This window comes from Eurypyga helias, unplaced genomic scaffold (assembly GCF_000690775.1).
Source record: "Eurypyga helias isolate BGI_N326 unplaced genomic scaffold, ASM69077v1 scaffold3289, whole genome shotgun sequence".
Lineage (NCBI taxonomy): Eukaryota > Metazoa > Chordata > Aves > Eurypygiformes > Eurypygidae > Eurypyga > Eurypyga helias.
In genome coordinates, this window is record NW_010273770.1 from 2,943 (window position 1) to 14,657 (window position 11,715).

Genomic DNA, 11,715 nt, shown 5'->3' on the forward strand with positions numbered 1-11,715 from the left:
TGTGCCGTACCGCAGCGTGGCTGGGGAGCAGCTACAGATCTGTTCTGAAAAAAGCTTTGTACAACTAGCGGGGCATATTTCTGGGGAGAAGAGGGAGGCAGCTGCTTTTAAAGATGGATCTTGATACGTTTCTGAAAACGGTTTTGTGGCTTTCAGTAGCAGGAAAGGGATCGACGGATTTGAGAGGTCCCTGGGCATTCTGTGATGGGCCCATCTAGCACAAAATGAAACTGCTGCTACTGCTGTTTCTGCTTCCTCACGTTAGAGCATAGACTTATGCTCTGGATTTACTCCCCTCTTCAAATCCACTGACATCCCACCGACTGCCATCCAGTGCCCCTGGGTCGCTTGTAACCTGCTAAGAGTCCCCTGGGTGGTCTCTTGTCAGCTGGTGCCTTGGGAAGCCTCCCTGTGACACCACCTCCCCAGCCCTGTTACCTGTGCTCGTTCTGTGTCCACCCGGTTATTCCCATCCGTCAGTCGGATATTGTGAACCTTAAGGGGGGGGGCACCCAGGGCTTCCAGGGCGTCGGGATTGCTGTTCAATTGCTCCAAAGCCTGCTGGTAATACTGGGTCCTGGCAAAGGCCTCTGGGTGAGAGAAACAGGGTAGTGAGGAGACTGTCCACTTAAACCTCAAAATATAAGCTGGAAAAAAAAAAGACATTTCCTCCAGACTACCACACCCACCCTGAAAAACACTCTGAAACTATTAATTAGGAGAAATATGGCGAAAGGAGGAAGCGCACCCTTGTATCAGAGCAGCAGTGCTGAGCTGCAACGTTATTCGGGTTCCTTAAGTGAAGAGGGCGCTGAATATATATGCAGCCTGTGCCGAGCTGATACACAGGTTATGGCTGTGTCTCCCTGCTTTTCACACGTTTGCACGTCAGCTAAAAGGAACAAAAAAAAGAAAGGGGGAAAAAAACCCTAAGGATGAATAGCTAAAAATGTTCTGAGTGTACTTTGGGTTGTTTTTACTTTTTTTTTTAAAAGAGGTACGGAAAATATACTTTAAGAATGGAGAATATTTTGCAGGGGTTGGTGTGAGACAGAATCAGCTGCTGCTGTGAAAACTCCTGCTGTGGTCCTGGTACAGCTTTTCAAGGGGCAGCCCTGAAGCTGCGCCTCGGCTGCCGGACGCGTTAAAAGGGGGTCTCAAAGAGAGGCCGCTCGCGTTAACGCCCAAGCAGCAACAACGGCGCGGCGGAGCGGATGCTGCGGTGTTGGCGTACGGAGGTCAGCTGTGGTCAAGTGCTGTTTGTCAAAGCCTGGTTGCTGTGTGCAGCTGGGAAATGCCATCCATTGGTGACGGCTGCGGAGCTGCGAGGCCGGAAACGTGCCGACCCTCCTCACGGAGGCAGACACCGCTTACAAAGGGTTTTAAGGCTTGCCTGCTGAGTTTTCTACCTGTGCTTTGCGCCAGCTGAGCTTCACTCTCCTGACACCAAGATGGGCAGAGTTAAGGGTGTGCATGTGTGAAAATCCTACTCTGGCAACTTCGTGCTCGTCTCCAGAGTTTAAAACAAGGTTCGTTTGCTGGTCTTCCGCCTGTCGGTGTTACTCGTGGAGCGTGAGGCGGAAGGATGCTGCCCCCTCTCCCTAATTAGAGGCATCCCCTGTGAGCAAGGAGCATCCAGTTGGCACAGAAACAGCTTTGCTGGGCTGCAGCCTGAGCTGGTCCTCCCTGGCCCCCCGGGCCATGCTAAGGAGTCCCAGCTAAAGGGGTTGCAGCACGCCAGCCCTTTAGTGTCTACGGATTGTGGCAAGCAGCCACCTAGACCACGTTAAAAGTATGTTGTGCTTAAGCTGCAGGTTGGAGGGGAAATGGGTTTGAGTTTCCTGGTGCTCCTTCTCAGCTGCTCCCTGTTAGCACCTTGTCTACTGGACACAAAACGCCTGACTAATCTGTTTGTCCATGTGTTTTCAGTAGGAGAACTGAAAGGATGCTGGAGTTGGCTGGGGAGGCTGCTCCCATGTGGAGGTAAAGAACACGAGTAGAAATAGGATTATCTGAGAGCCTGTACACGCTTTCACAGAGGACACGTGCACACAAACTTCCCTTCAGCCTGAAGGAAGTGAAACACCACTCTTCCCCTGCTCCCACCACGACGGAATCCACTTGCCCCTCACAGGTCTCAGTATGGGCCAGTTCTATGCACTGGGATAGTAGAAGGAACTGGGATAACCCCAGGCGTGGGCTAAGGGAGGAAGGATCAGTGTGACTGCTCTGTCTGTTGGAGGCTACAGGAGGACATGCTCTGCAGCAGAAAGTGTCCTCCCAACAGCCGAGTTGGCTCGTCACCAAGTTACCCGGCAGCTATTCGGTGGCCACCGGTATTGCAACAGAGCAAGAAATAGCCATCCCGTTGCACCACTTCACTGCGCAGTTAGGTGATGACTTTCTGTAGTATTTTTCCCCTCCCCAGAGTTTTCTACATAATGCTGAAGCTGAAAATTAAAAAATGCTAATGTCCTAGTTAAAGCCAGTATTTTGAGGTGTAAGAGGATCATATATCTGTCATGTTACTGCAGTGCTTGAGGGCATGAGCTGCCCCAAAGTAAAGCCTGCTTTCCAGGCTTGTCTGATTTGTCATTAATACATGTAAAATGAAGGAGAGGTTGCAGAGCTTATCTTAGGGCTTGAGGAACAGGCTTGGCTACACTTTTCTGGCAGCACCCTCTGATATAAGCGTGGGTGAAAAGCAGTATCATTAGACAGTACCAGCAAGGGAGAGGCCTAGGGCCAAGAGGCCCCCCACACCCCCCGAGAGAGAGGCATAAGCCTATTTCTGGTCTGATGCTAAATATCTAGGGAGAAGTTTTATTAAAAATAGACCTCTATCCTTTGGACTAATAATGTGAATCCTTGGCCAAAGACACGCAGCAACTAGAGCTGTGTATAAAGAGCAATGGCACCTGCCTAGCCTTTCTCTCCTTGTCCTGGTCTTCTCAGTGATGAGTGCTCTCACCCGCCCTTTGTTCAGGAGAAACTAATGATGCCTTAGCACTTCCCAGGCGTGTTGTGTTGAAGGGCCAGCACCACAGAGGTTTACACCTCTGTGTAGGTAGGTTACGCCTACCGCTAGACTCTAATACGCTCTCACAGATGGTCCCCTTTTCCAGCCCAGTTGTAAAATCTCCGTAAGAAACAAAACCGACATCATGGCCTAAGCTCTCTCTTTGCCCTCATCCTCAGGAAACCCCCAAGAAACCAGTCTTTCTCCTGACCACAACCACCTGCTTCCTATGCAGCACCCATCTCTGGAAAGGGGTGCAGCAGCGCCTGGGAGACCAGCAGCCCTGGGGCTCAACAGAGCAGAGCACATGGAGGCAGAACCCAGAGGCCCGGCCACGCTTCCCTGAACTTCATCTGCTGCTCACGTCTCGCGTGCTGCTCTTCTCCCCGCTACGCAAAAGAAACTGAAAGGGGCAGAGGAGAAATAAGGCTGCGAACAGCCCCGAGACTTACTTTGCATAAGATTATACATCACGAGGCATCCCCCGCCACTGAACAGTCCCATGAAAACAGCCATTTGCTGCAGTTTTCTTAGAGAAGCTGGCATTTCTGCTCCCTGAAAAGAAAAAGGGAAGACATTTGTTTGTAAAAGAAGAAAGCTAAAGGGTTATTCCCGCCCCTGCTCTTTCCTAAAAGCCTTTTCCAAGCGCGCAGGCACCGGGCTCTCGCTCGCTGGGGCCCCACCGCGCGCTCAGAAGGAAGGGTGGTGAGAACAGAGCAAACCAGGGACCCAGCCGGCTTGAATGTGTTTATTCAACTTCTTTTTAGCGATGCCACCACTTCGCTAATTGCCGAGAAGAAAATGACCTCCCCAGTGTGGCCGGGGGCCAGCGCCACGGTGCATGGTCGCGGTAGGGGGGGTGCCCCGGTGCCTGTGTGCTCGCTCGCACACTGCGAGCATTCAGGCTCCGGGGGCTGGATTTCTCTCTCGAGTAAACTCCTCTAAAGTAAACACGCTCGCGGCAGGGCTGGATTTGGCCTGGAGTGGTAGGGGCCAGAGCCAAGCCAGCGCCCTGCCAGCAAAGATAATGGAGCCAGGGTGTGCGTATTCTGTTGTGTTGTTTTTTTTCCCAAGGCATGGATAAACAGGAAGGCTCTTGCAAGCTATTTTTCTTCCTTCCTGCACCCCCCTGCTGCCCAAGCTTGCCCTTTTAATGAGTCACAATTCTGGCATTTGAATGAATGACCCAGCAGAATAAGAAAACACCTCTGAGAAAGTCAACGTACAAAACACTTGCACGGTTTGGGTAAGAGGGGGAGCGTGTGGCCTGGAGAGCCTGAGCTAACGAGACTCCTGCCCACAGCAGGTTCGTAGGAGCCGAGCTGACTTGTCAGTGGGAGGGTAGCGTGTTGCCTCAGGCTGCGGCAGGATGGGACTTGACCAAGTATCGACTTACGCTCCTGCTTCTCGTAGCTGGGGCGTAGGGAGGAATGGTCTTGACAGCAATGGGAAAAAAAATAAAATGGCAAAAGGCTGCCCTTTTTGATGTAGGCACACAGACATCTGAAGCTGTATGGGCTTTCTAATCCCAAAAGCTTCACACCTTGATTCTTGTGCCACGATGGCGTGAAGTGTTATGCTCAGGGGAGCTGGTTAATAAGCCAAGGCCCAAATCAGTTACAGCAATGTGACCTGGGCAATGCGTCCTGTTGTGAAACCACCTCTAGCGTCCCGCGGGTATGTGCTACTCAGGTGTTGCTCAGCCGACAACCACAGTTTAGAGAGGGTGGAGAGGCAAATGTCAGGACTCCTTCCTGTCGTGGCCGGGTCAGGGTGACACGGGCAGCCATGCTCTTGCTGACATGCCCATACGCCATCTCCCACGTCCTCTAGCCCAAGGGAAACCGTGGGTGCAACTTGCCTCCGCTGCCCTGTTGGCACTAGCATCCATTCGGAACATGTGCTACCCCTTGGTCAAAGGCCTTCTTAGCTAACTTGTTCCCTTGATTTTAAGAGCTCCTAAATATTTGAAGTTTGCTGTTTAATTTACTTCAAATTTGTGGATGGTTAGTCATGGTAGCAACCCAGAGAAGAACATGGGCATTTTGTCTATTTTCTGCCCCAAAATCCCCGAATTGTGCCATTGGTACAGTCAGTCATCATCTCTCTCGCTCCTGATCTGTTCCTCTGACAAGTTTTCTTCTTCGCTTCCCCTAGGGAACTTGAGCGGCGTGAGAAGCTGCAGTAGAGGAAGTATGAGTGTGTTTTTACAGAGAAACAGCAGCACTCGTTTCACAAAGACAGGGAGTTCTCTGCTCGCCTGCTTGTGTTTGCAAATTCCCCCAACTCATAACGTTACTACCTTCACCCCCAAACTGTGAAATCTTATTAACCCGATTAATAAGGGTTTTGTGTAAGATCCGTCCCACCAGGAAGAGGATCCAACACCAACGCCACATAACAGGGAGGAAAAACTGAAAAACAAGGTGGTAAATCCGGAGAGCAGATCGGATAGAACAGGCTGTGACCCGTGACAGTTGGTTTTGCCCCTTTCAAAGCTGTGGCCAAGCAAATTTTGCTTTCTGTGATGAAAATCAGGGTAATTGAGTGCAAATGTCTGGGGGTCGGCTGCCAGCAGTTGGCTGAGTAAAAGTGGGAAGCCAGGGAGTTTTTGCACCAGTGAGGAGGTTTTGACGGAGGCTCAGGGGACCTGCCTAGCCAAGAGCGGAAATGAGCGGCTCCGCAGCTCGCCGTCAGCGGGTTTGAGGTTTGTTAGGTCTCACGGTCTGCTCGCACCCAAACAAGGGGGATGGAACGTAGGAGAGGCTCCGTGCTGATCAGCGCACGCTCTCATCACCGCAGCCACAAGCGCCTCAGCGGTGCGGTGCCACGACGATGCCACCTGGCAAAGGGAGCTTGGCCGCTGGGAAATGCTGACCCCAGTAAGCACTGCCGCCCCGTGCACCAATCCCACCTGCTCCTGACGTGCTGGCCACGCTTGCAGCCATCGCCCGTTGCTGGCCCTGGTGAGGCAGGGATGCGGGGGGCTGAGGTGGACACAAGGTGCACAGCCCATGCTGGCCCTCCAAGGGTCCTCATTGCCCTGACAGGGAGAATATCTGGTTTCGGCAGCAGTGGGAAGCTGGCAGGCTGGACCATCCCATCCCCAGGCTAGCCTTGATGCTCTCCTCCCACTTGTTTCTCAGCTCTTTTCCCAAGCCAGTCCTATGACAGTACATTGCGGGAAGAGGTTCAGAGCCACGCGTTTTAACAAGCCTCCAAAACCCCGCAAACCTTCTCTTTGATTCCCCAATTCCTTGTTAGCTTCCAAAAGCAAGGACAGAGTTGTCCTTGGAGCCCAGTGCATTCCTCACGGGGAGGCTGCTGCTCCCTTTCCCTGTCATCATGGTGCCTCGTGGTACGGACGTCGGGATATTGCCTCCAAATCTTTGCGCATCCCTTGGCGTGCAGCTGCTGCTGACCTCTGAATGACGACACTGGAGATACTAATGCTGTCAGCTTGTGGAAGACTGAAACATAGCAAGGAGCTTGTCTGTGAGGACTCATCACTAGGATTTCTGCCCCCCGGCCAGCTGTGTTTTCTGCTCCCATCCACTGCTCTGAAGTGCCATGGAGGTGGCTAGAAAGGGAAGCAGAGACATACCCAGGGGCATGCCTCCTGTCCTGAGCCTTTCTGAAAACTACTTACAGCCTGCGAAGTATAGAGGCTATTAAAAGGAAGGACCAAAACCCCTTGACTTTGCTCACCACCAAGGGAGGAACTGTAAGACAATGCATTTAGGAGAATCTTGCAGATTGCCTCCTAAGGAGGGAAGTTCACTTTGCTATCTGTGGTGGAGATCTCCCCTCAGAACCTGTTATACCACTAAAAAGCATGCAAGTCAGCTGGTGGAAAAACAGATTTCTTCACAGCCACTAATTAAAAAAAAAAAAGGCAGAATTTCCAAGTTACGCCGTTCTGCAAAACCATCTTTTTCCCTGGTGCAATTTGCAGCGGTAAGAAAGACCAAGTGGAGATTAGCATGCACACAAACAGCGAGCCCACAGTTACCAAAAGGCACTAAATCATTCTAAGTAGTGTTCTCTAAAAGTACACATGAAACAGCAGTGCCTTCTAAGAAGGGTGATGTTCATTTTGTGCCTTGAAAATAGGAAGAGAAGGTGGGGGAGGTGGTACGCAGGCTGGACTTTGAAACCAAGCAGTACTCGGGCAGTTAACAAGATTTAACCAACCCGGAGAGGTGGAAGAGTCCCAGGGCCACTGGGAAATGCTGGGTTGCTCCAACAATAAAGCCTGTTTCTGATCAGACTTTCTTTGCAGAGGATCTTCTAAAAATAGGCTGGGCTTAAGAGCTTCTCCCTTATTTCAACCAATTCAGGTTTTGTTTTGGTCTGAAGCCTGAGGTTGGTCTCGGGCACCTCCACCAAAGGCAGGTAGCGGTGAAGCACGGGCGTTTTCACCAAGCTGGGAACGTTCATTTTATTCGCCCCTGACCTCAGCGAGGGAGCTGGGCCTGCTGGTTCTTCGGCTTCCTCCTCTTCCTTCTCCTCCTTTAGCACTACCAAGCTCCACCAGCACCTCCAGCTTCTGGGTGCTATCACAGACGCAGAACAATAATGTTGCTCTGAAGTCGGAGAGAAGCAACTCGATCCATGCAAACTCGGTGTGATCGCTGCTGCCCACCCGCCTGGCCACGACAAGAGGCCACCACATCACCAGAACAGGCAGCTGGGAGCCTTGAAACCACTTTGAACCACTGTAGTCCCCAGGCGTTGGCACAACACACTGAAGAGCTGTGGCAAAAGCCTGTTCTTGAAATGAAATACATCAATAGGCCTGAGCGTGGACCTGAGCATTGAACTTCAAGGCTGGGACTGCTGCTTAACCCTTTTTGCAACCAAACTCTCCCTTAGGCTGGTGGGATTTGAGTCAGCCCCAGGTCCAAGTTTCCTGCAAGTCACCCAGGTACTCACAGGAGATGAGGGCAATGCCAGGCAAACCACACACAAACACGTGCTTGTACTTCACATTCTTGCTCTCCTGCCCATCCATTGATTTGTAAGATCTGTAAGATTGGGTGAGAGCCAATTTCTACACTAACAACATGCCAGGGTGTTTTAGAGACAGCTTCTTGACCCTGCCTACAAAATACCTTCATCATCAGTACTGTCACCAAAGAGAGGACGGGACAGCAGCCTTGTTTTGACAGGATCATCATTTCAGCATAGTATTTTCCCCTTGTTCATGGAAACGGTCTCAACATACTATTTACCTCGTTACCTCCAAGTAACAACACAAATTGTGCCCCCTGCCAGCACAGTCAGAAATACCAAAGACAGCATGTACGGTCTGCCTTCGCCAAAACCTCAGCAACTTGAAGGAAAGAAGTTTGCTTAATTCACAGTCAAACCAAAAGTAATAGTGTTGGGTTTTTTCCGCAGTGTTTCTTCTCCAGATGCACTGAAAAGGCGTATTATGGCATTTAATGAGGTAAAACACCTTTTCAGCCAGCTCTGAAATGGTCCCTTCCAGGTTCAGGTCCTACAAATTGTAACTCAGCCTGGTTAAAATGCTTGGAAGGGACAGCTCCACCTGTGAGGAGGGTTACTGCAAGCCAGCAAATCGCATTACGTCTGTTTTCTGCCTTCGCTGCTAGCTAATTCCCAAGGAAGGTGACGGTAGTCAGTAAGAGTGCTTAAGGACTCTAACCAGCCACCTCGTTCTTGCAGCTGTATGGCATCTCCTGGGGCAGGCGCTGCAAGGCAGGTGGCTTGCTCAGTCCGTGCAGAGCCTGACGTGGTGCCCACACAGATTTTAGCTTCGTTTCCTCTTTCTCCTCTCTTGGGCGCTCTCATTTGCACGTTTCTAGATATTTATATATATTTGTACATCTTCTTTCCTCCACCGTCACAGCCTGCTTCCCTACAAGCTCTCAAGCTATGCGGTCTCAGCCAGCCGGTGGTCTCGCCTGTACCCCGTTTCTCCTCCTTCACCCCACTAGTGCTCTCCTCCCCAGTGGGGCCACCGTTCCCACTGTCCCAGGAGCCTTCTCCTGCCATCCCTTGGTTTAGCCCTCTGTGAAACACTGTCTTCCTAACTTTTTCGCTTTTTTTCCTAAGTTGCAAAGATGCTGCAACCTAGTTTGTTCAGTCTTTTTGAAGGCCAGGCTCATCCCACTCCACATCACCCTCCAGGACAACCAGAGCTTCCCACGCTTCGTACTGAAATACGAGGGATATCACAGAAAAGGGGCACGACTAGGGTGTGTTACTGGAGGAGCAGGATAATTATACCTACAGTGTGACCCATTTTTGCTGTTTTTAGAGCACAGTGTTATAGGTTAATAATCTGTCATTAACATCCCTAATTGTATTTTTCTGTAACACCACAGTGGGGGAGGAAGACGTGTATGTCCACCTTTGTGTTTTAGAGGTGAAATGCAAAGGATTTAAGAGTAACAATTCCTAAGTAAGGTAAATGAAAAAGTTGCATCCAAGGTGCAGAAAGAAAAGAGCAGTGGTGCTTATGGTTTTAACAGCGAGTGGTTTACCTGAGAAAACTATAGGACAGCTTCTTGGCTTCCCTGCCGCTGGGAGTGAGGTGACAAGCACTGCAACCTGAGGTTCAGAAGAATTCCCCTATGCTATACCCAGGCCTCCCCACAGCACGCACCACAGCCCAGCTTCCAAACAGGCACGTTGAAACTAAAGAATCACATAAAGAAAGAGCAAGTAGAGTCCTGTGTCTCGTGCTGTCAGGATGAGAGGGGACAGCACTCTGCTTAGCATCAGTGGACTGTCAAGCCAGGGAGGTTTTCATAGTGTGATGTGTATTTTCCTAGAACAGGTCCACTGAACCCGCATGGTAAGTGAGCAGTGAAGAGCACCAAAGCATTTCACAGAATCACAGAACGGTTAGGGTTGGAAGGGACCTTAAAGACCATCCAGTTCCAACCCCCCTGCCATGGGCAGGGACACCTTCCACTAGACCAGGTTGCTCCAAGCCTCATCCAGCCTGGCCTTGGACACTTCCAGGGATGGGGCATCCACAACATCTCTGGCCAACCTGTCCCAGTGCCTCCCCACCCTCTCCAGGAAGAATTTTTTCCTGATATCCAATCTAAACCTCCCCACTTTCAATTTAAACCCATTCCCCCTGGTCCTGTCACTACAGGCCCTTGTAAAAAGTCCCCCCCAGCTTCCTTGCTGGCCACAAGGAGTTGGCCAACAGGTCACATTTCACCTCCTAAAGAGAAAATGGTCACAAAAGCTCATCGAAGTACTGCAGATGTCAGCTGGGCTAGGAACGGTACGTGGCTGTGTTAAAAGCTAGTACCTGCCTGGAAGTTGACAGTGTCTAACTCCAGTCCTGCTAAGGCTTAGGCCTGACTGTAGTCTTACTAAATTCAACACATGCATGTGTGAAATAGGCAGGCAGTAAACAGTGACTTAAAGGAACTGAATGCCAGGGGAGGCAGTCACAGGGAAAAAACGTTTAAGGCAGGAAGGTAGTGCAAATCATATGATGCTTATGCCCTTGGAATGTTTCTGCCTCCAGAAATGAAGGGGTAAAAGATGTGATCTACTCTGCTGTGATCAGCATGGAGACCGATTTACAAAGTCTTTAAAAGTATCAGCAGCGATGTGAAGATTTGCAGCCCTAAGGCCAAACATCTTGCCGATAGAACGCCTTTTATTATACAGTATTAGAGCAGTACATATTTTTGGCACTTCACAAACACCTTGCTCTTATACCTACTTCCTACTGAAAACCAAAAATCAATCAAATGCTACCCTAAATCCCTCCAGATTCTCAGATGTGGTAAGTTTATTTCAAGTGCCCATCTTTACACCCTCCTCAGAAGGGCCCCTCCCCCAGAAAATGCTGACCCTACCCTCCTCTCAAAGTCAAGTCCCTTTAAAAGACACCAGTTCATCACTTGAAGCCTAAGGATTTGAGGAAAACTAATTATTTTTTAACATCTTGGACACCTGGATCGTTTCCAAACGTTGGTCCTTGCCCACAACAGCAGAACTGGTTCAGTATCAGCTAAATCTGGTAACATAAATTAAGGTCTGGGGGAAAAAAATAACCTCAAAGATTCATGACTTTTTTAAAAGGATTGAACACCAAAATGAGCACAAGGCCAACAGGGATTCTGACCTAGAAACGTCCTCAGAAAGACAAAACGGGGGAAAAAAAAGAGTTATGATGGGAACCATTAAAAAAAAAAACAAACTCCCATAATACTTGAAGGTTTCTGTTCAGACAGACACAGCTTGTTAACTTGTGCGCAGAGCAGTGCGGCATGGGGAGCGCAAAAGGGCGAAGGAAGTGGTGGGATCTGACACACTGTTCGCACATGCAGCATCTGGAGTCAGACTTTTAATGTGATCCAAGTAGCAGCTACTGATTTCTCCATCCACCCTTGGAAAAAGATAACACTGGATGCTCACAAGACAGTTGGACGTCAACCAGCTTCTCTTCCAAATATGAGTCAAGGCAAGAGGAATTTCAGAGAATAGCTGACTCCAATCCATATTTTCCTTCTCCAAACATGTGTGGGAAAAAGATTTGAGGAGGAAAACTCTGTTTAATGCTTCAAATGACATCTCCATTTTATTCACTCAGCACAAACCACACTTTCACGTACTGCTGAGGGGTGAGATTTTTCAGAACATCAGGTGCTTTGAGTGTGCTTTACAGGATCGGTGTTTCCTAAAAGGGCTGGGAT

The 11,715-nt window shown here is 49.9% G+C and overlaps 1 protein-coding gene across 1 annotated transcript in view; it reads right to left on the reverse strand.

The window, feature by feature from the left end:
- Nucleotides 1–3,565, reverse strand: part of LOC104515563 (cytochrome c oxidase assembly factor 1 homolog) — a gene marked incomplete at its 3' end in the record, with an annotated part of 5,196 nt that extends 1,631 nt beyond the window's left edge. The window contains exons 1-2 of the mRNA XM_010159580.1: nt 3,472–3,565; nt 439–590 (exon numbers count right to left, since the gene is read on the reverse strand). Of these exons, the coding sequence (XP_010157882.1) occupies nt 439–590; nt 3,472–3,565 (246 nt within the window). The remainder of the gene's footprint in view (nt 1–438; nt 591–3,471) is intronic.
- Nucleotides 3,566–11,715: the final 8,150 nt, after the last annotated feature.